The sequence below is a fragment of the Gopherus evgoodei genome, chromosome 15 (assembly GCF_007399415.2).
Source record: "Gopherus evgoodei ecotype Sinaloan lineage chromosome 15, rGopEvg1_v1.p, whole genome shotgun sequence".
Lineage (NCBI taxonomy): Eukaryota > Metazoa > Chordata > Testudines > Testudinidae > Gopherus > Gopherus evgoodei.
In genome coordinates this window covers 21,566,528-21,588,741 of record NC_044336.1, presented here as the reverse complement: position 1 = coordinate 21,588,741, position 22,214 = coordinate 21,566,528, and the positions used below count along the sequence as shown (strand labels likewise).

Sequence of the window (22,214 nt, the reverse complement as noted above, 5' to 3'; positions counted from 1 at the left end):
AGAAATTTAAAATTGAGACTAATAGTTTAAAATAAAAAACAGAAACTTAGCTTTAAGTTCCTTTTCTGCAGGAAAAGACTGGTACAGAATATTCCATCTGGGAACCTTGTTTGTAAAACTAACACGCACTCTGCTTAACATGAACTATACAGCTTGCCAACTACATTTTCAGGCTCTAATCCATATGCCCTTATATATAATACATAGTATCATGTACTTACTGACATGAAACCAGGGAGCTGTGAGTGGTAGTACTGCTATAATTGAGACTGAGGCCATGTCTACATCTAAAATTTTGCAGCGCTGGTTGTTACAGCTGTATTAGTACAGCTGTATAGGGCCAGCGCTGCAGAGTGGCCACACTTACAGCAACCAGCGCTGCAAGTGGTGTTAGATGTGGCCACACTGCAGCGCTGTTGGGCGGCTTCAAGGGGGGTTCAGGGAACGCGAGAGCAAACCGGGAAAGGAGACCAGCTTCGCCGCGGCTTGCTCTCGCGTTCCCGGAGCCACCCTGCAAACCGCAGGGAAGGAGACCTGCTTGCTCGGGGTTCCGGGAACGAGAGAGCAAGCCGGGGAAGGAGACCAGCTTCGCCGCGGTTTGCTCTCGCGTTCCCGGAGCCACCCTGCAAACCGCAGGGAAGGAGACCTGCTTGCTCGGGGTTCCGGGAACGAGAGAGCAAACCGGGAAAGGAGACCAGCTTCGCCGCGGCTTGCTCTCGCGTTCCCGGAGCCACCCTGCAAACCGCAGGGAAGGAGACCTGCTTGCTCGGGGTTCCGGGAACGAGAGAGCAAGCCGGGGAAGGAGACCAGCTTCACCGCGGTTTGCTCTCGCGTTCCCGGAGCCACCCTGCAAACCGCAGGGAAGGAGACCTGCTTGCTCGGGGTTCCGGGAACGAGAGAGCAAACCGGGAAAGGAGACCAGCTTCGCCGCGGCTTGCTCTCGCGTTCCCGGAGCCACCCTGCAAACCGCAGGGAAGGAGACCCGCTTGCTCGGGGTTCCGGGAATGAGAGAGCAAACCGCGGCGAAGCTGGTCTCCTTCCCCGGCTTGCTCTCTCGTTCCCGGAACCCCGAGCAAGCGGTTCTCCTTCCCTGCGGTTTGCAGGGTGGCTCCGGGAACGCGAGAGCAAGCCGCGGCGAAGCTGGTCTCCTTCCCCGGTTTGCTCTCTCGTTCCCGGAACCCCGAGCAAGCGGTTCTCCTTCCCTGCGGTTTGCAGGGTGGCTCCGGGAACTAGAGAGCAAACCGCGGCGAAGCTGGTCTCCTTTCCCGGTTTGCTCTCTCGTTCCCCGAACCGCCGAGCAAGCGGTTCTCCTTCCCTGCGGTTTGCAGGGTGGCTCCGGGAACGAGAGAGCAAACCGGGAAAGGAGACCAGCTTCGCCGCGGTTTGCTCTCGCGTTCCCGGAGCCACCCTGCAAACCGCAGGGAAGGAGACCCGCTTGCTCGGGGTTCCGGGAACGAGAGAGCAAACCGGGAAAGGAGACCAGCTTGATTACCAGAGGCTTCCTCGTTCCACGGAGGTCAAGAAAAGCGCTGGTAAGTGTCTACATTGGATTACCAGCGCTGGATCACCAGCGCTGGATCCTCTACACCCCAGACAAAATGGGAGTACGGCCAGCGCTGCAAACAGGGAGTTGCAGCGCTGGTGATGCCCTGCAGATGTGTACACCTTCAAAGTTGCAGCGCTGTAACTCCCTCACCAGCGCTGTAACTTTCTGATGTAGACAAGCCCTGAGACTAGCTCACTCTTGAACACTAGTATAGTAATAGAACTCTCCATATATCACTGCAGATTTATATCCCAACAATAAACCACCTGTGTTTAATTACAAATATTACTTTCATTAAAGTCAACTTGAATCAGAATTCTGATTATATATAGTCAATTGGTAGATTAGTCAACTTGACTGTTACACTTGAGTTCTGATAGGTTTAATCATAGAATCATAGAACATCAGGGTTGGAAGGGACCTCAGGAGGTATCTAGTCCTACCCCCTGCTCAAAGCAATACTAATCCCCAGGCAGATTTTTACCCCAGTTCCCTAAATGGCCCCCTCAAGGATTGAATTTATAACCCAGGGTTTAGCAGGCCAGTGCTTCTCCCCTCGAGCTATCCCTCCCCCACAGATCAATTCAGGATTAAATCTATTTGCAATTAACTCTGTTGGAAGCTGCACTTATATCCATCTGTGTGGAAGTTGCTAGTTTGCAAAGTGGGACAAGAGCAGGACTGTGGGAAAGTGCAGGTGTGGGCAACTGAAGCACTTGTGTGTTTACCCTCTTAATTTAATTCTGTGATATCTGCTTTTATCAGGCCATTACTGGCTCATGCTTCTTTCATTCTGTCATATTTGGTTATTCAACATTCATTGTTTGCACACTAATTTCACTGCTGCATCTTATTTATTGTGCTTCTTCATTTACACCATCCATGTTCTTTCTTTTCTTGCAGATTGTGATATCTTTAGTCTGACCTTTTTAACTGGAATCAGAACTGGATGTTGGGGTCACTCTTTCTTTTATTGTACAGTACCATGACATTAAACTGCCTTAAAAAATCCAGATCAATGTCCGAATATTAAGTGTTCGTTTTAAAATGGAAACAATTATTTGCCAGCAGCCATGTTGGTAAACAAAAATGTATTAAGAAACTCTCTGTTCCTTGGAATACTGTATTTAAACAAAGTCAAATAATTCAGTCTTGGAAACTATGTATTTTAATTAATTATTTGCAGTCACTAATAAAACTGTGAACGTTAGAAAGGGGATTCGCTGAACTCTGATTAGCAAAAATGTGGTATTAATTTCTTTTACTATTCAGTTTTTTATGTTTGAACGTTTATCCAAAGACTTCCCAAATAATGTAACTTAAGTATATTTTGTATATTTTACCAAAAGTACCGTAATAACTTATGAATTGTCTTTATGCTTTCCCTATTACAGAATACTATAATGTATCTTGATTAGTAAAATTTTATTTTGGGCATTTTTGGATATTCCAGTGAAGCATCATGTTTTGTATACAGTAGAATTTTTTAATGCTGTAGCTGAAAACTTCTGTAAAGTTCGGAGATGCTTGTTTTAAATGGGGTTCGTCTCCAAAGATGAACAGACACAACATGGCTGCATTCCCCTCTCAGTGATTGACCCTTGGCATCCTCTTAGAGAAACAGGGTTCTCAAAAATGAAGGGTGCTTAATTCACTTTTTTCTGTATTCTGCAGGTCTCATAACAACAAACTGCAGTCTACAGCTTCTTAGAGTTCAGCGTGTTAACCTAACACACACACAGCAAGAATCTGGTTGTCTGAAAATTTTTAATTAAGAAGCCAGATGGTTTTTAGTCAGCTTATCCTGACAAGACTTGATGTAAACTGTGTTTTTATTGGTCACAGCAGTCAAATTATATTCTTGGCTTATTTTGTCCAAAGGACAAAGGAATAAAAATCAGCAGCACCACTTTCTTGTCAAGATCAAATTGTTGTACTATTGTGGCAGAAGTGCGAAACCTTTGTTTTGTTGGCGAGAGAGAGAGAGAGCAAGCAAGCAAGAAAAAAGACACAGTAAATGGAGTCAAGTTTAACTCCATGGAAATGCCACATCTGTTCTTCAGTGAAGAAGCTGGTTTAAAGTCCACACAGAAAACTTTGACTGTATTTATTTATTGTTGCAAAAAAGGACGCTTTTTTATTGCTGCCCTCATTTGTCAGCTAATTATTTTTTCTTATAAAATCCGGCCCCGGTTACATGTAATCCATTCTGTATCTTAACATGATTCCTGTAGGTAAAAGTACAAGAAGACCTCTAGATGTCTTTTCTTTCTATGAAAGGAGCTGCTATGTACACATGTGCACACACAAAAAAACTGGGAATCAACAATGAGTTTATCATTCGTGGTAAAGAAAAACGATTAAGCTTGCATAAAAGTTGGGCTAAGTGGTCACAGACTACAGACTCTGTTGCCTTGAATATAACAGTACAATTTGTCATTTACTCTGCACCAGACTGAAATGAGTAAAATCTATTTGAAGGCATCTTGTTTGTAAACATTTGTCAGATTCTAATTTTTTTCTTTTTGTATTAAAATTCAAAACATGGATGTATAATGAAACAAAATAAATGGAGATAATTTTTCTCCCCACAGATGTAGCTGTCTTTGAATGTGCGCTAATATGTTTGTAAAGTTTTTGAGGAGGGGGGGGTCTGTTTGGAATTGGAAGTATCCCAACCAGTAGGGGAGGAAAAGGTAAGAAAGGTAGAAAGGGAAAGCGTTTTTCTTTTCATTAAGCAACTACTATCCCTTTAAAAAACAATTCTACTGTGGTGCCATAATTGCTGCATCAGATAATTAAAGGCAGTATTGAGAAATTTCGTTGCCCACTTCTGAATTAGAAAGAAGGCAAAATACCCTCCAGGAATGAAGTCCCACATGTTTGTAATTATATCTGTGAAGGGCATTCTCAGTGGTTTTGTCTCTCCCTATACAAGGAAAGCTGGCATGAGAGAGAAATGGAAGCCAACAGAGGGAGATGTGACTTGCAGACTTTTTTTTCTTCTCCTCTCTCTGATCTATCACTTGCATATTGCTTATGTAACTGACTTTGTCCTATTAACTGCCTCCAGTAAATCAGCCAAGGCTGGTTTATGCAGCTCTACAACCATTTTGCTAGATTTTGCACTAATTCACAATTAGCTTTGTCCTACAGTGATCTGGGATTTACCTGGTTTATGGATAAACTTCCCTTGGGTTTAACCACACCCTGCTATGCAAGAACCTTTCCTGTTAATTTCTTAGAAATAAGACATTGCTACTGACCACAGTTTTCTTACAATTACATGCTCAGGTGTACAGGTTCTTCTGGGTTAATTTTATCTAATGAAACCCATACATTTTTGTACAGATACTGTCATTTAACCTATATGTGAAAACTAAAAATGATTTGTTCAATGTGAAAACAAAATCAGTTTATGCTTCTTAAAAATATTATGAGAAGAGTAGTTGCATTTAGGTTATGTTGTCCTTTGACTTCTTAAAAGAAATGCTACATATTGTATGCATTGTGTTTAATGCAAGAAGGAAAATTCTCAATTTAATGAGTTCTGAAAATATTCTGCATCTCTTCCCAACTTCATAGTATTTCTGTACTATTTATTCATATATAAATATATATGATGTCATTTGGAACTTAATGCGAAAAGAACTTTCTTACCTGTAGCCAATAGATTGCTATGTTTTTAACAGTTGTGGCAAACTGAAAAGTACTTTTTTTGTACGTAATAGGACATTTCATCCTAGACAAATAAAGTCATGTGTTTGACATCCGATTTGGTTGCGTTTCTAATGAAACATTGGTTGATTATGTAGCTCTTGGCATTGCCAAATTTTATATAACTTAAGAATTTTTAATACAGATTATTATCTTGCTAGGGAAATGTTAACCTCATATAGACATTTTCACATTCTTGACATCTTTTCAGTTTTTCTGTTGCCAGCTAACATGGAGACATTTTCTAGCTTTGAGTATCAAATTTTGTGGTTTTGTCTTTTTTTTAAGTGATATATTAAAAAATAGAGATACCATATCTGCAATACCAGTATCATTCCTGTACATGTATTTCGAAAATCATACTTAAAACTGGTTCTTAAAAGCATGAGAATTCATAATACTTGAGACCTGCTACATTGCTCCAGTGTCCTGTTTCTATGTATTATTACCATGTAAATTCCAAAGTGTCTGTTACTGAATTATGTTTTAACTTAGATTTTTGGTGACACAAACTAAACCAAGCTGAGGTTTGTTTCTCTTTATGCTGTGTCATCAGAGGTCCTCAGATAAACTCTAGCAGATGTAATTAGTCCTTGTGTAGAATTTAGTTCAAAAGCTTTTAAATCCTCATAAAAGGTGTTCATAACAGATCTGGGTAAATCACTGGAGAGACTGCAGTGTCTTATGTGCTCAGTGTATCAGTGGATTGGCTGCAAAATATTCATGTTTGTCCTGCTGAAAAAAACACCAGGAGTTAACTTTCTTCTAAAGTAAGACATCCTGTAAAATATTCTGTTAGAAATGTTGAGGGACAAATACACTCTAAAGGGACACTGTCATCTACTTACTTTTAAAATCTTTTGGCTTTTCATTGTTTGTAATAAAACATACTAGAAGTTTTGAGAATAAAAATCCCTGCCAGATTTGTCCTTTTTGTTGTCTAAACTTGTATCTGTTTAGCAATGCATGTGGCTATATTTGCTTGCTTCTGTCTGTACATTAGCATCGTTGCTGATGTACTATTGCACGTTGGTGCCCATGTCCTGTTAAGGCCTGCTTGACATTGGCCTTTTCGCTGGTGCTTGTTGGAATGTTTTTTTTTTTTAGGGACTTTTAGAATTGGGAGGATATTTCCAGAGTTAACAATTTACAACTTAAGTTTGACAGTGTCCCTTTAATGAAGATAGATGTGTAGCCTGATATGTGCACCTCATCTGCTATCCCAACACCACACAAAATAACCTGAAAGTGAAATGTAAACTGCCTTTTAATGATGAAATCATTAAAATCTGAGTAAAGCAAAATTGACTCAGTATGAAAAGCTAGCTGTATTATAGACTAGTTTTCTATGGAACATGTACCTTACTGTACATTTAATACATTTTTGATATGCTTAGTAATCTGCCCCATACTGGCTAATGACTGCAAGACTGCTAATGTAATTGAGTATGAAATGTTTTGATCTTTAAAGAAATTCTCACTTTTTCTTTCTACTCCTTTGCTGCATTAGTAATCTATTGTAATTCAGAAGTTTCTTTGCCACCTCACCTCTTGAGCTTGTAAGGCAAGTATTATAAATAATGCCCCCCCCTTTTTTTTTCCAAAATCAGGTACAGCTTTTAAAATAGTGTGATCTTGTTCAGTGAGAGAGTCTGGAAGAGCAATCCAAATGATTTAGAAACATCTTTCTACAGTATAACACATCTACATATATTTTTAAATACCACCAATTAAAACATATGCTGGGTTTACCAAAAAGTGAAAACAATGAATAGTTAAATGTTTAAGTAATAGACATTCATTGATAAATATTGGACTGCTACCTCTTAACTTATTATATGACACAATAACTACTTCACCTCTTCCAGAAGGAAGGTAACATTTTGTGATGTGAAAGGAAAAATAAAGCATCTTGCTGCTTTTTCCTCTTTCAGTAACGTCATGATGTCCTAGTCCCTGTGTAGCCCAATGAAAAAATAGATAACACACCAAATAAGAGTTGGGCCCAAATAAAATGTTGTGTAATTCAACTTTACCTAATAAAGACTTTATCTGTTTCCTTAGTGGCTTAACTCTCCAGGTGCAATGTTATTCTAGGGTGTGGGTTAAATCTAGGGGTGGTCGAATGTTGGTTTGTCCTGAGCTAGTGGTCTCGCTCCAGCTGCTGTTCATCACCACCACTGATATCCTATTTGTCTCCTGGGGGAAAGCAGTATTACATGAGTCAGGGCAATGGTGCTACCCTTCACCCCCTACTCCAGGTGTCTGCTTCAGATCACTGTTCAGTGCCACGGATGAAGGTCGTGGGGGAAGTCTGCCTTGCTGAATCTGGATACATGGAAAACTGGGCATCACTGAGCAACACTCAAATATCAGAACCCAAACTTGAGACATTCATGTAGCCCTTCCTCCAGTACATTTAATTGCTGCCAGGAACAGTCTTATTCTGCCAAAGTAAAAGCCCCTCATTAGAGTTTTCTTGGGAAAATTTCAACTGCCATCTCGATTTGTAAATGGCCCATTCTCCATGCTCACTCAACTCAGTTCTCACTTAAATGTACTGTCATAAAAGTAGTAAGGAGGCACTGTGACCTTTTTAGATAGATGCAAGGTCCTGGTTGTCAGGTAGCAAGCGTCTCTGTGGGTACTTCAATCATATGATAAAACTGTTCTGATTCTACAAGCTAGCTAGTGTGTGCAGCCCAGTAAACCAACCCTTCACCCCTCTCCCAGTTGACAATACAAACAAATGCTCATTTACAGCAAGAATAGTGTTTTAGAAGTGACAGCAGTGTTTGCAGTCAGTGCTCTAAGCCTAGTGCATGGCAAGAAATGAATCACATGAGAACAATTCCGGGAAGGTACTTTTGCAGTTCTATTAATGTCACCTTGCTTGCCTACCCATATAGTTTTGGTTTCTGAATAGTCTCCTGGTAAAATCGTTTCGTGTACTCTCCAATAATGCATAGTCACCTAGGTGTACCATTTTGCTGAGAGAGTCCTTGCTTCAGCTGCCTTTAAAAAAAAAATGTACCTCATTATGGTATTATTGACTCTACAACAGAGTCAACAATCAGTGGTTCCAGACCTGAATTCTACAAAGCTCTACAAAATGAATGTATTCTCCTGGCTGGCCGGCCAGAGTCATACAGAAATCAAGATTGATATTTGCCTCTGTGACTTCTTCCCCCACTCCCCACCATGGCTATGCAGCCTCTCATTCAAGCTAACACACATTTGACTGCCTATATCTTACTACCTGCGGGGTCAGTGAGCAGCAATCGATCTAGACCAGATGCGATAAATCGACGGCTGAGCACTCTCCCGTTGATTCCAGTGCTCCAGTGGAGCGAGAGGCACAGGTGCAGTCGATGGGAGACCGTCAGCTGTCGATTCACTGCAGTGAAGACACTGAGGTGAGTAGATCTAAGTACATCGACTTCAGCTACGTTACTGATGTAGCTGAAGTTGCATAACTTAGATAAATTCCCCCACTTCCTCTGCCCCAGTGGGTAGACCAGGCCTGAGACGCAAATTTAGTTACTTTGTCTAATGGCACGTCTACACTTACTGAGGATCAATGCTGTTGCAACCGATGCAGTGGGGGTCGATTTACCGGGTCTAGTGAAGCTAAATCAACTGTGGATTGCTCTCCTGTCGACACCAGTATGCCAGTGGAAGGAGAAGAGTAAGGGAAGTTGATGAGAGAGCATCTCCTGTCAACGCAGCGCAGTGAAGAAGCTTTCATAGCCCACCTGCCAGATACTTCAACATTTTGACAACAGCAAGAGATTTTACTGCTATTCTAAAAGGCAGCTATTTTTTCCCGCTGTGAGGGGAAACTAGCCCCCCACACGCTATTTTAAAACAACATTTTCATTACTAGCTAAGCAAGTTGATGCTTTTTTTTGAAAAGGCATTAATCTTTTCACTGGGTCTCTTCCTGAAAATTTTTTTTTTTTTTAAGTTTCTGCCCAAAGAGTAGAACTGATTAAAACAAACAGATGAAAAGGCTAAGAAGCTGGATTTGAGATAATTGGGGGGTGGGGAGGAGTGCTATTTAGAAACATTTAATACCAGCATTTCCTACAAGGGGTTAAACGTAAAAAAAAAAATATTTGTTGAAGTTTCACTAAGGCTCTAAAAGTAAAAGATCAGGTCCAACATAGAACTGATTCCAAAGGTAGCTTTACTGTTTTGCAGATATAAACCTCATACATTTGTCTTCATAGAAAAATTATACCAACTACACTCAGTAGTTTCAGGGTTGAACATCCACTCCAGAAGAGTAATTAGGCATGCAAAATGTGTATACAATTGCATGACTGATTTGCATGCCTCGGTACCATAATTTGTACATGCAAATAGAGAACTATACACATACTAATTGGCTATTTTTGCATGCTTTGTATTCAATTAATGAAATAAGGCATAAATTTTTAAAAGAGTAATTAAACATTGGAACAATTTACCAAGGGTCATGGTGGATTCTCCATTACTGACAAGTTTAAGATCAAGAATAGATGTTTTAGAAAAAGCTTTAGGAATTATTTTGGGGAAGTTGTATGGCTTGTGTTATGCAGGAGGTCAAATTAAATGATCACAATTGTGCCATCTAGCCTTGGAATCAATAAATGGATCAATCTCCAAACATATGTGTGAGCTCCAATAAGGTGTGCTATGGCATATGTATTTTGAACATGTTTCTAAATGACAAGAAAAATCTGGTCCCTTATATTTGACAAAAATTGGTATAATTATACATTGTTTTCATAGTTTTAAAAAACAGTATTATGTACTTTGAGGAAACCAAAGTGCTGCAAAAATGTTATTTTGTCTGAATGCTTAATTTGATAAATCCTTTGATAGTGTTTCAAAACAAATGTCTACATATTTATGCTGCGCAGCCTTTGAGCTACAAATGATCATGCAACACATTACAGATTTAGGGGTTGAATGTTCTTTTTTTAAATCTCATTGCACTGAACTTTAATACTATGAAATACACCGATTTGAATATTAATCTAAGCAATAAGAGGCAGCTGTTTTCAGTTAAACTGGTGTAAAGCCAGAGTGACTCCAGTTACTACTGATAAACATAAGAGGTGCTGACAAAAGAATTTAGCTCTAAAAATAATCAAAATATTAGGATTTAAATTGTGTATTACAAAAAAGATAACATTACTTTGGAACCATATTTAAAGAGATTTAAATCCACTAACCAGCTTGTGTTCTCTACAGTTAGTGAATAGGTTTGATTTCTAGGCTTTTTTTTTTTTTTTTGGCAGACTATATTAGTATCTGTATATAATCAGAACTTTTGAAAGAAACATTGTTTTATAAACTATATTAGAAATTAGGTGTTCATCAGTACTGGAGACAGAATTAAGCAAGAGCTGAGCTGTACACTCTAAAAGGATTCTTACTATGGAAGGAAGGTCAGACTCAATTAAAGTAGAGACCAGTTTTGTTCTGCTAGCTGACTGCCAGTGCTGCTTATGCCCTAGTAAAGCAGTTAGGACTGTAGCCTCATCTACACTTGGTGTGAGCTGCGCCTTGAACTTTACGATCTCTCTTCCTGTTGAATCTTTTTACATAGTTGCTGCCGCTCCTTAGCAGCCCATCTCCTGGCCGCAGACGCCCTCTCAGGAACTGCAGCAGAGGTGCAGGTAGCTGCCGTCTCTTGTGGTAGATCTGACCCATCACAATATATCTACTTCCTGCAAAATAACAAATAATTGGTTTATTTTCATTTTTTGTTAGTTTAATTTCCTTTACTTGTTTCATTTTAGAAAAACGCCTGTTCTAGTCTGGATGATTGTAGCTTAGTCACTTTCTTTTAACATAAACTGGGCTAAAACCAAATGTGTTATAGTAGCAAAATTCAAATTATGAATAAAGCAAGCGATGGATGAAAACTGGAACTGGCTATGCCAGTTTCCACCCACCATCACCTTGATTTTTGGGGATTGGATAAAAGAAGCAGGTCTGCTTGCTGGTGAAAGCATTGCCAGGGCAAATGTTTTACAGAATGTAGTAGTTTTAGGGGATTTGAATGCCTTGCAGCCAGTTGGGCTTGTTTTGCAGATACAGGGAAACCAGAAAGAAAAGAGTTTGTGTGCCCCCTGCTCCTAAATGAAGCTGTTCCTTCTGCCCACCCTGTCCCCTGAAGCCCTTTTAAATCTAGGCTAACTGAAATCCCACACCACCTACAGAAACTGACTGGATTTAGCTGGGATTCATTACCAAGTTTAAAATCTGGACATGGTTTACTGCAGTTTAAAGCATCCACAATGAGAATGTGAACTCGGAAGAAGAAGCCATCAGGGGTGATATACAGGCGACTCATCTTGTATAATCCGTCGCTATTTACCAAGAGTGTAACAAGGTGGACGCCTTTCTCCAGTGTTTCCACATCATGAACAATCCCATTCACTGCTGTTTTAAGGGAGAGAGGGAAAACAATCACTCGATGTACTTGCTAGTGGCACACTGATACTCAGCTTATGATACATGTGGAGGCTCTAAACGAATCACAATGGTGCAGTGAACAAAAGTCTTAAGGTTGATAAAGTACTTCCAAGTTGAGTCTTATGTGTTGTTGAATAACAGTGCAGGTTAGGAATGGTGGGGTTGAGTATTCATTTGAAAGGGAGAAGAAAAAGAAACATTCATTAGCGTATTCTGCTGTATTACTATATTACACTGGAGTATTATCTAATTTGAAAGGAGAGTCCTCTTGCTCAGTGTCCTTGCAATGCAGCCTGATAAAGTAGCATGAGTCCTAATCTTAGCAAATCACATAGAGCTGTGCTACACCATTTCTGCCTCAGAAAGACTCAGGATTGGGCTGAGTTAACCGAGGGACTGGAAAATCCCCCACATATATTCTAGATAGACTGTGATAAAGTCACTGGAGAGGTCAGGCTAGAAAGCTTCCTTGACAAAGGTCAAGGGCATACCTGCCTCATGGAGTGAAAACTTCTCTTTGATGCAGCCACTAGCTTTTTAATCTCTAGATGTAAATTCATGAGGAGTAAAGCCCCGTCTGTGATCACTCTAGGGGAACCGTGGCCATGGGCTGTGCAGATTAATGTTCATTCAGGCTGAGTTAAGAGACATGCTTCTTTTTTTTTTTTGAATTTAAGAAATAAATGAAATTATTTAATCATTAAAGGATGAAATACGCAGAGGGCCAGTACAAGGCCTCGATCAGAGACCTACGGGCTGGACGTCATTCTAAAATTTTGACTAAAAGGAAATTAAGGAATGTTTACATTTGTGGAAAACTGCCTAATGTCTAGTCAGGCAAAAAAGATGCCTCATACTATGCTTATTTTCTGGAAATAGAAACACCTGTTAACTGGCACTAGACATGTATTTTACTTATCTGCTTTTAAATACTGAGACAGACACCATCTAATCCCCTGCTGCTTTGAGAATGAGACAGCTCCATTCAGAAAACTTGTGCTCCAATTGCCAGTGCAATTAACCCAGAACTACACTATCTTTTGCTACCATCTGTGTGTGTGACAAAATGGCCATTAGACTCTAATGCAGCATGACCGCTGCAGGCAGAAGTCCTATGAAGCTAAAGCAGAAGCCGGAATGCCGAGAACATGCTGTTCAGGCCATCAGCTGGCATGGTCTTCCATCCAAATGATATCCTAAAACTCATTAGAGCTAGGTAAATAATGCAATGGCAGTTAAACAATACAGCTACAAAGGTAGAGGGAGAGAGATGTATCCAATTGTGGGTTAATAAGAAATGGAGAATCATACAGACAGCTTGTGAAATAACTTCATCACTGACAGTGAATTGTGGATGGAGTGGGGACCCTAAGAAGGCCAGTGCCAGACAGACAGAAAGGGGATGAGACAGTGAAACGTGATTGATGCTATTTGTTGTGTATGTATAGGAACATCTGTTATTAGAATTGGCTGGAGCAAGCCCAAGAAGGCTTTTAAAAACAAGAAAGCAAATGTATGTGCTAGTAGCATTGGCCAACGAGTGCGTCTGCCATGCCTGCCTGTAAGTGAGAATATATACAATGGAACAAAATGGTCTTACCAAATTCACTCACACAGAAAGCCTCTGCTTCATCCCTCTCCCTCCTGCACTCCGTCAGGCACACCTTCTCCTTGTTGTCAGCATCTAGAACTGCAACAAGCACCTATGTTGTGGATGTGCAGCATTAACACAACATGCCCCCTGGAGTTCAGGACTGAAAGTAAGTAACCCTGTTCTTCTGAGAGGTCGCAAAGTCCCTTCCTATGGAGGTTCCCCCTTACCTTTTTTCAGCACGTTGAAGTGATACAGCAGGCTAGATGACTGGCGGTTGGTGACCCAGGAGGGCTTGCTGACGTTTCTTATAGGGTCGTGCTGTTTGTAGGGATTCATCTTGCCAGGTCGGTTAAGGTGATCCACCATATTGGGATCTTCTGTCTCAACTGTCCCTGTGTTTTGGAAAGGATGCATCTCACCTAAAGTCAAGGATCTGCCTTTATAATGGGAAAATGCTCTGTGGTGGAAGTGTGCTGAGATGCTGTTCGCTGCCTCGGACTGAAACCTATCTGCATGCATTCTGTTTGCATGACTGAAGTCAAAGGAAGCAGAAGGAGGTCCCTCCATGTGGCTCTCGGAAGCCAGGACCCTGCCATCCTGGTGAGGCTCTTTCCTCAGCCCTGTATTGTTTTCCACTGAGGTCTTGGCCTTTTTCTTTTTGTCTGGTGAGACTGAGAGGATGTCAGCAGCTTTTGGCCACTGGAGGTTAGCTGGAGACAGCAACCAATGTTCTGTTTGATTCTCTTCACCACCACTGCTGCCTCTAAATGGGAACTTAGCTTGGCTTGGTGTCGAGTCTGCTGCACTGTACCCATCCTTGCTGAGTGCTCGAATTGGTTTTCCAATATAGGGCAGGTATCCTATGTACAAATAAACAGAAGAGGTAGAAGTGTTTTTAACTTTTTTTGGAGGGGGGCGGAGAGGGACCTTTTTTATATATATGTACAGTGCCTGGCACAAGGGGAGGGGCAATTGAAGCCTCTAGCCATTACCACAATATAAACAATAAATAGTCCACTAACAGGAATAAAGCAGAGTGCCCATATCTGAAAGGCATCTGATTTCACTGTCCCCACATAAAGAAGGATAGCACCTGCCTTTCTGGGCATCATTGCTTGTGGAACAAAATCTGAATTAGCTTCTCATTTCCAAAATGCTGCGGGGTTGAAAATAGCTGGGATTCATACAACAAAACAGCCTTTCAAAAAATGTGGGGGCCAGAAACACAGGAAAGATTGGAGGGGAACTTTCTAGCTCCTATTTCAGACAGAATCCCAGTAACTCAAGCATGGAACTTGGCCCAGCTGTGTGCAAGCTGAACCCTGGTGATCTGCATTTTTACTATTATTGTTACAAATTAAAAACACGATTTATAAACAAACCCTTCTCTCGAAAGAGACCTGAAAGTCCAGGGAGCATCCGGGGGAGCCAGATTCACAGTGCAGCTCGGGCTGATTGTTTAAAAGGCTATGACAACAGAACTATTTGGTTTTCCCATCCATGGGACGCCTTACTGACAATGTCATCTGGACTTTTCAATGCTCATGGGCTTTGAGGATTGCTGAATAGATCTTTATCCAGCGTTTTTTTGGACTTCTGACTTGTGCGCCATAGAGTTGTCAAGGAGCCCAAACAGCTCATGTTTGGTAGAAAAGCCATTGCTTTTAAGTAATGATCCCATGCATTTGTTCCTGATGGTAGAAAGATGGGATTGAGAGAGATCTGCCCTTTATTTCTAAATGAAAGTTAAGAAATTATTATTATGATAAAATATAATTGTGTTTTTGGATCAGGCAGCTTAACAGCACAGTGCAGTCCAACTGGGAAAATTTCCAGATTTCATTTCACACCACCCTTTCCCCTTTTGAAACTCACAAAGCAAATTGACTTTCCTTTTAGACAGAGTTTTCTTTCCCCTGCAGTTTTTTCCCCTTCAAATTTGTGGTTCCCCCTTCCTTTTCAGCCTATGCTTGCCATGCAATTAATTTGCCAATGTAGAGTATTCAAAAACAGTTTACCCACACACACAATGTGGGTGCTCGCTGTTTGCGGTTAATAGTGTGTAGGAGGCTGATCCTGACTCGTCCTGTGAAGTATTTGACATACACAGATGAATAAAGTCCTGGTTTATCTCCAAATCCTGACTCTCAGCTGTTGACCTCACCATTACTTCTCCATTGCTCTCACCAGCTGTTGTCATGGGAAAGATTTCCTGATATTTGGGCTGAATGCATACGAAGTCAGAAATTTCCATGAAGACTAGTTGGGGGTGGGGGGAGGTACAAGCTGAAGACAGGGACATGCCAGAGTGCACTGGAGCTGTTCTGCCTGGAGCCATGGAGCCTGAATAAGTCCTTTCAAACACATCTCCTACCTGCGATGTTTACCCCCAAGACACACTTTCACTAAGCAATGAATTTCTAAGAAGAAATTAAGCACTTTGTCATGACCCAGATTTCCAATCCCCTTCAATTCCTCTGTCAGATCCCTGGAGAGTGGGAAACTAGAACTTCAACATAGCACTTGATCTTTTCTGTCTGCAGGGAGAGATGCACCTTTTACCTCCATGCCCTTTGCGGGATGCAGAAACAAATCTGTTTAGTCTGACATGCAGAGGGCACAGGTGGGAGCTCAGAACAGCTGAACTAAACCACAAATTTGGAGCCTACAGGGAGTAAGAGGGGGCTAAAAAAGTCACACAAGACACATGAACCACTAAGTAACTCTCAAACTGCTCAACACTGGCTAACTCAGGATTCGTGGCATTAGCTGATTCTCTGTTTCTTGCAGGTGCTCTCCAGCCTCCCCAGACACACACCTTCCTCTGACACATCAAGTATCTCTGCTTGCTTGCTTGACCAATGAACATGCTAAAAAGTTCCTTTTCTTGCCTCTCATGTGCTTGCTGCTGCGGCGTGCTGAAAGGATGCAGCTGGAGAGGGCTGTCAAGGCAAGAATTGGAAATAATGTGTCCAGTCTTTGTGGGAAAGAGTGACGCTCAGCCTCTCCCCTCCTTGCTGGAAACAGCAAACCTGCCCTTTTCTGCTTTGGAATGTTAAGAAACTTACCTGCCACCAAGTTGGACGATGGTCCCATGACAAAACAGAAGAGCAAGAATGCTTTGGTTGTCATGTTGAAGGAAACCTTTTTCAGACTCTAAATGAACTGGAGTCTTTTATGCCCTTCCTTCTGGTTCATGCTAATGAGAGGCAGCCTTAGGGGAAACATGAATCGCTCCCTGGACAAACCACTGGAGCAAGACCAAGCTGCCGCAATCCTGCTAGCCTCTCTCTGCCACTTCCTAAGAGAAATGTGCATGGGCCCCCCCACGCTGGCTCCAATTGCCTGAAATGTCAGTTCTGTCTCTGCCTGATTAAATGGATCTTCCCTAAACTCCTACGCTCTACACAAAGTAGTCGGGGTTAGGGGTCTTGTTTTCCTTCCCTACCTCTGAGAGGAAATTGTACAAAACATATCAACGCATAATTGGATACAAGGAACTGCATTAAAATGCAGCATACAGAATCAGGGAACACATCACCACTACGTGGCTGCAGCTACTTTGGGGACAGGGAGGGATGAGATCAGCATTTATGCAGTCGGTTACAATGGGTGCATGTTTTTTAAGGTCAGTTATATTGTACATCTGGCTATTCCAGCCCTTACTTCATGGGGATTTTGCACATTTGTTATAGTTATTGTCCATTCTCAACGGAAAGGTCTGCTGTTCCCTGTATAGTTTCAATTGATTTTAAAACCCGGTTTCAGTAACTTGAATGAGTCTCTGGAACTCTGACACCCCTCCTCTCACCTTACACACACCCAGCCAAAACCATCTTGAGTGTAACTTTATTGATGTGGGATTCATTTAGCCAAATACACTTGTTCCTATCTAACTAGTTTAAACAGTTGAGGACATTTCTTCATATTACCAAGCCAGATGTTCACTGAAGCCGCTTACCCCACTGCCTGATAAGGGATGTTATGAGGATTAATCACTTAGTTTATGCCTGTTTAGTGCTCTGAACACAAAAAGCACTGGACAAGCGTTGTGAAAGGTCATTAGAAATATCCTGGAGCCTGCTTACTGAAGCCATCTTTACAGACAGAGGAAAGCTATGCAATGAAAGGCCCCGAAAGACTGCTGAATGTTGTAGTATCTATCGCTTAGTTTAAGCTTAAATGGTTAATGATCAATGTATTAGAATAAATATATAAAAACGCTCTGTGGATTTCTAATGCGCCTGTCGGCATGCTCTATATCAAGTTACCAGTCAAGACAGAGAATGGTTGGTAGAATACTGCAGCTTTAGGATTGGATATTTGCCCTCACTGAAGTAAATGGTAAACTTACATTCCGTTTAATTATTTTAAATAAAACAGACCAGAGGTATATGAAAACTTATTTTGGTTGCTATCAGTTAAAGTGGAAATTTTATTTCTTTGATATCTGATGTAGATACTTGATATTTCTTTATAGCTGGACTGTCTTATATAATCCAACAAATTCCCCAGCAGCACAAAGTCTTATTTCATATAGCTGTGTACAGTTTATTGCACATATTATTTATATGCAAATTAGATACAATTAACTTGGGTTTAAACAGAGACTGGGAATGGTTGGGTCATTACACTAATTGAATCTATTTCCCTGTGTTAAGTTCTCCTCACACCTTCTATGGGTCATCTCAATTATCACTTCAAAGGGTTTTTTTCTCCGATAGCTCATCTCAATTGATTGGACTCTTCCAGTTGGGATGCGTACTTCCACCTTTTCATGTTCTCTGTATGTATAAATATCTCCGGTCTGTGTGTTCCGCTCTATGCATCCGAAGAAGTGAGCTGTAGCCCACGAAAGCTTATGCTGGAATAAATGTGTTAGTCTCTAAGGTGCCACAAGTACTCCTGTTCTTTTTGCAGATACAGACTAACACGGCTGCTAATCTGAAACCAGTTTATTCTCCGTATATCTAAAATGGTTTGCAATATGTAAGGAAATTGTAATACGTATACGACCCTATTCTTTAATTTCCCATTGCCTCATGTGTTAATTCTTTTTCTTCTGTTACAATATGCCGTTTAAATGTTTTAATTCTGAAAGTATGTTATTGTGGGGGAAAAAATCACTGTAGAAATCTAAACCCAGACACAATGCTGAACTGAATTCACAGCTGGAGATTCACGTTAAACATCTCAGCCATTTATATTTTATTAATTTGGCTGTTTAGGAGTTGTTCCAGCACAGTGCATTCCTCTCCATTTCTCCTGGGGTTAGGTGGGACAACGAGGAGCTACACACCAGAAAAAGCAATGGGGTGGATTAGATGAAATACACAGTTGTTCCGTAACTTTTACCTAATATGCTTCTACGGGACTGTGCTATGGCAGGCAAGGAGCAAATACAACCTGCAAATAATTAAGTTCATTTGTTATGCTTCTTTGAATGTTAAACTCTTTATATTGTTTAAATTCCTCAAACAGTAAATAAATCAGCTGGTTAGTGTCTGAACACTAGACGAGGTAAGCACTGGCGCCCCCTGGAGGATAAGGAATAAGAAAACGATGCCTAGGCTCTCTTTCCTGATTCAGCATTTTCTTCCTTATGGAAAGGATGTGTGGGGCAAGATGTGAGTATGAGTATGAATACGTGAGGAGCTACATGTGAAGGTGTCTTTCTGGGTGTAATTTATATCTACTTAAGGAGTATGTATGTGGGATGCATCAGAACCATGTGGACCTTTTGAAGATATAAAGAAACCACTAAGTAGATACAACCTTCTGATAAAACTATTTGTCAGTATAATACAATCCATTTTACTATATTGCTGTGTTTATGTCTGGGTGTTTCTCCTAAAAAATCAGCTCTTTGAAAATTTCAGCTTCACTAGCAGCACTGTGGACAATGTGGTGGTTACTATGTCTACACTAGCCTTTGCACTAGTGCTACTAGTGATGAAGCTGCTTTTTTGTTAGCAAACTGTAGTGAAACACTCCTAGTATAGGATTCCTTCTCCCTGTGATAAAAGTTTAGAACTACAATTTTAGCAACCAATTATATCTATTGAAAAACCCCAGAGACCCTGCACTGGTGAGAATACTGGCTTGCAGTGAAAAACCAGATGAATTCCCCATTCCTAATCCCCATCGAGAAAAGAACACTGAAGTTCTGATGCCATCATCACCCTGGTGTGTGATAAACAATGGCTCACTACAAAACACTAGGGCTCAGATTTAAAAAAGCAGTTAGGTGTCAATCTGCTTACCGCTGCAAGACCTAAGCGATTAGAAGGCCATTTCCAAAAGTGACAGAGGCACTTAGAAATCTAAATCCCATTGATTTTAAATGTGAGTCTTGGGCACTCATGCCTTGTGACAAAGGAAGTTCGCCCTCTAAATCCCTTCGGCATTGCAACGCTGACACAACACGTCTCAATTCCTTTAAAAATCTGGGCATAAAAGATCAAAAATTAAGTCCAAATGAAGGCCTGGCTTACCGCTGTATCTCCCCATAATCCAATCGCATGCCAAAAACAAAGCGCAGCACATCCTCAAGATGCTAAACCACCAGCACCTAGACCCTAGGAAGGCCCAGTCAAAACCAGTAAGGACGGAGCGAGGCTGATACAAATTCCTGCACAAAACGAGGCCCCCGATCCGAAGCTCCCCGCAGGCAGCGGCCAGACTCCAATGGGCTTTGGCTCGGGCTGTCATCCCAGTGCCCCTCTCGCCGTTCAAAACGAAGGGGGAGGCCTGCTACTTACAGCACGGGGCGCCGTCAGCTCGGACAGCCGGCACCCCGCCCAGGAAAGGCCAGCGGGGCACCAGCCGGGCCGAACCCCAGACCCGCGCCCCGTCCTGGGCAGGCTGCGCCCCTCTGACAGGCACCGCTCGGGGCTCGCTCCGGGGCTGTCCGTGTTTACATGGGAACCGGCGCCGCGTCCCGGCCCCTTTCTGCGGGCGGCCGGGGCAGGAAAGCCCCACGCCCGCCCAGGAGGCCGCTCTGCAGCCCGGGGCTCGTTGTACGGAGCTTTCCTTTCCCGAGGGGCCGAGCTGCCCCGGGAGCGCCTGCCTCAGGCTGCCTCCCCGAACGAGGCACGAGCCCGCAGCCTCGCTGTGTTCTCAGCCCCGCGCCGGTGCAGGAGTCCCCGGCACGCAGCCATCGCGGCCCCGCGCCATGCACCAGCCGCCAGTCATGCCCTAGCTCCTGCGCGTGCACGGGAGGCGGGACTGCAGGATTAAAAGTGGACCAGGGCGGCGGCAGGCGCAGCCCCTGCGGGCGATAATAACGTGGAAGCGGCCCAGGAGCCCGGCGGGGCGCCCAGCCGCGAATTTACCAGGCTGCTCCGGCTCGCTACAAAACGTGTGAGCGGCACGACCCAGATGGGACTCGAACCCACAATCCCCAGCTCCGGAGGCTGATGCCTTATCCATTAGGCCACTGGGTCACCCAGTGAAGACGGGGACGGGCACGCTCTAAAGGCGCCGCCCGGCTTCAACTGGCTCCGCCCTCGGTCCTCGATGATTCCAGCCTCCCTCTAAGGGCCCCGCCCAGCCCAGGGTGGCCCGCCCCCCAGTTGGCCCCACACCCGCGGAGCTCTGACTCCGCCCCTCCCCAGCCCCCGCAATCAACAAGGCGCGCTAAGGGCTCTGCCCTGCCGTTCGCGACACGCCCTTAGCCTGTCAGCCCCGCCCCTAACACGCGCTCGCGCCCAACGGCCGTTAGCTCCTCCCTCCCCGCGCGCCTCGGTGGGCGGTGTCACCTCCATGCCGCCCCGGCCATTGGACGCGCCCCCTCGCGCCCGGCCAGGACGTCGTGTCAGGCTTTCCTTCCCCGCGTCCTCCACAGGCGCTGTCTTCCCAGAGCCCCCTCCATCGTTCGCACTGCCAGGGCCCTCTGCGCCCATACCCCTATAGTAGCTCTCCCCTGATCTGAGCTCTGACAAGGCTGGGAGTTGGCTCCCCAAGAATCCTGGTCCCAGCCTTGTTGGGCTTACAAGGACTCTGCCACACAGGAAGTGCACGAGAAGCCCTCAGGGTCGAGCAGGCCCAGGGCCGGCTCCAGCGTTTTTGCCACACCAAGCAGCGGCGATAAAAAAAACCAAAACATGATTGGGAGGAGCTCTACCACTGCCGCTTCATCCTTCAGTGGCAGGGCTTTCCCTCCGAGAGGGACCCGCCGCCGAAGAGCCAGCCTTTCCCTTGTGATAGAAAAGGCCTAAGAATTAAAAGGCCTGCTCCTTCTGCTTTTAGCTAAAGGATGGGCCTAGGGATTTGAATGATAGACGGGACCTGGGAATCAAGGACAGGGCATGCATTTAACCTTACATTTAACCATGTCAGCTATTTACTAATTGGCCCGCTTGGCACAAAAGTATATGCAGCTGTTTTCTCATGTATCCTCAAAGATATTTAATGCCAGGGGTCAAGGCATGTACCTTACACTCCCTTCAAAATGATAAATGTATCCGCAACAGATGTCTCCTGTATCCCCCTCCCCAAAATAATCCATGTATTCTGTGTAACCTGTTATCTATAGGTCAGTATAATGACGTAAACTAAAGTTGTTTGTTGCTGATTATAAAAGGGACTCATGTCACCCATGTAAGGTGTGTTCTTCTTCTCTGGCACTAGTCGAGGAGAAACACCCGCTCAGCTGAACGAAAATAAAGGTGTGGTATCTGTCTTCTTGTCCTCCTTGCCTCCTTGGTGTAATTAGGTAAGCTCCAGAGGGAAATGGGCCTTATTTGGCCAACACTTGTGCCGCCCCAAGCACCTGCTTGCTGCGCTGGTGCCTAGAGCCGGCCCTGGGCAGGCCTCTGGGTAAAGGAAGTGGGAACAAGAACTCAGAGATCCTTTCGCCAGCCCATTTCGCCTGGGTAATTTATA

General features: G+C 43.1%; 2 protein-coding genes and 1 non-coding gene across 7 annotated transcripts in view; 1 reads left to right on the top strand and 2 right to left on the bottom strand.

Annotated features, from left to right (window-relative positions):
* BPTF (bromodomain PHD finger transcription factor) overlaps window positions 1-7,326 on the top strand; it is a 92,873-nt gene extending 85,547 nt beyond the window's left edge. The window contains 1 exon segment of the mRNA XM_030535061.1: window positions 3,221-7,326. Within this exon segment, the coding sequence (XP_030390921.1) occupies window positions 3,221-3,257 (37 nt within the window). The 3' untranslated portion in view covers window positions 3,258-7,326.
* A 2,109-nt stretch (window positions 7,327-9,435) lies between these two features.
* Window positions 9,436-20,803, bottom strand: C15H17orf58 (chromosome 15 C17orf58 homolog). 5 transcript variants are annotated; one of them, XM_030534664.1, is made up of 5 exons: window positions 20,663-20,803; window positions 13,556-14,188; window positions 13,335-13,424; window positions 11,510-11,701; window positions 9,436-10,983 (listed from the first exon to the last, which is right to left on the bottom strand). In XM_030534664.1, the coding sequence occupies exons 1-5, from the start codon at window positions 20,757-20,759 to the stop codon at window positions 10,793-10,795; spliced, it is 1,203 nt and encodes a 400-aa protein (XP_030390524.1). In that variant the 5' UTR covers window positions 20,760-20,803; the 3' UTR covers window positions 9,436-10,792. The 5 variants fall into 5 exon arrangements, with proteins under 5 accessions (XP_030390524.1, XP_030390522.1, XP_030390525.1 ...); XM_030534662.1 differs by lacking the exon at window positions 20,663-20,803 and adding an exon at window positions 19,823-20,077; XM_030534665.1 differs by lacking the exon at window positions 20,663-20,803 and adding an exon at window positions 16,397-17,230.
* Window positions 20,701-20,773, bottom strand: TRNAR-CCG. Its single transcript has one exon. It is a non-coding gene; the product is annotated as a tRNA-Arg (tRNA).
* Window positions 20,804-22,214: the final 1,411 nt, after the last annotated feature.

Bases quoted from the DNA above. Each gene is read 5' to 3' on its own strand.
- C15H17orf58 (XM_030534662.1), bottom strand. From the start codon at position 20,039: ATGACAGCCCGAGCCAAAGCCCATTGGAGTCTGGCCGCTGCCTGCGGG. The intron at 14,189-19,822 runs GTAAGCCAGGCC...ATTTGTACATAG, and splicing joins GATTATGGGGAGATACAGCG to GATACCTGCCCTATATTGGA. The intron at 13,425-13,555 runs GTAAGGGGGAAC...TGCTTGTTGCAG, and splicing joins CTTCAACGTGCTGAAAAAAG to TTCTAGATGCTGACAACAAG.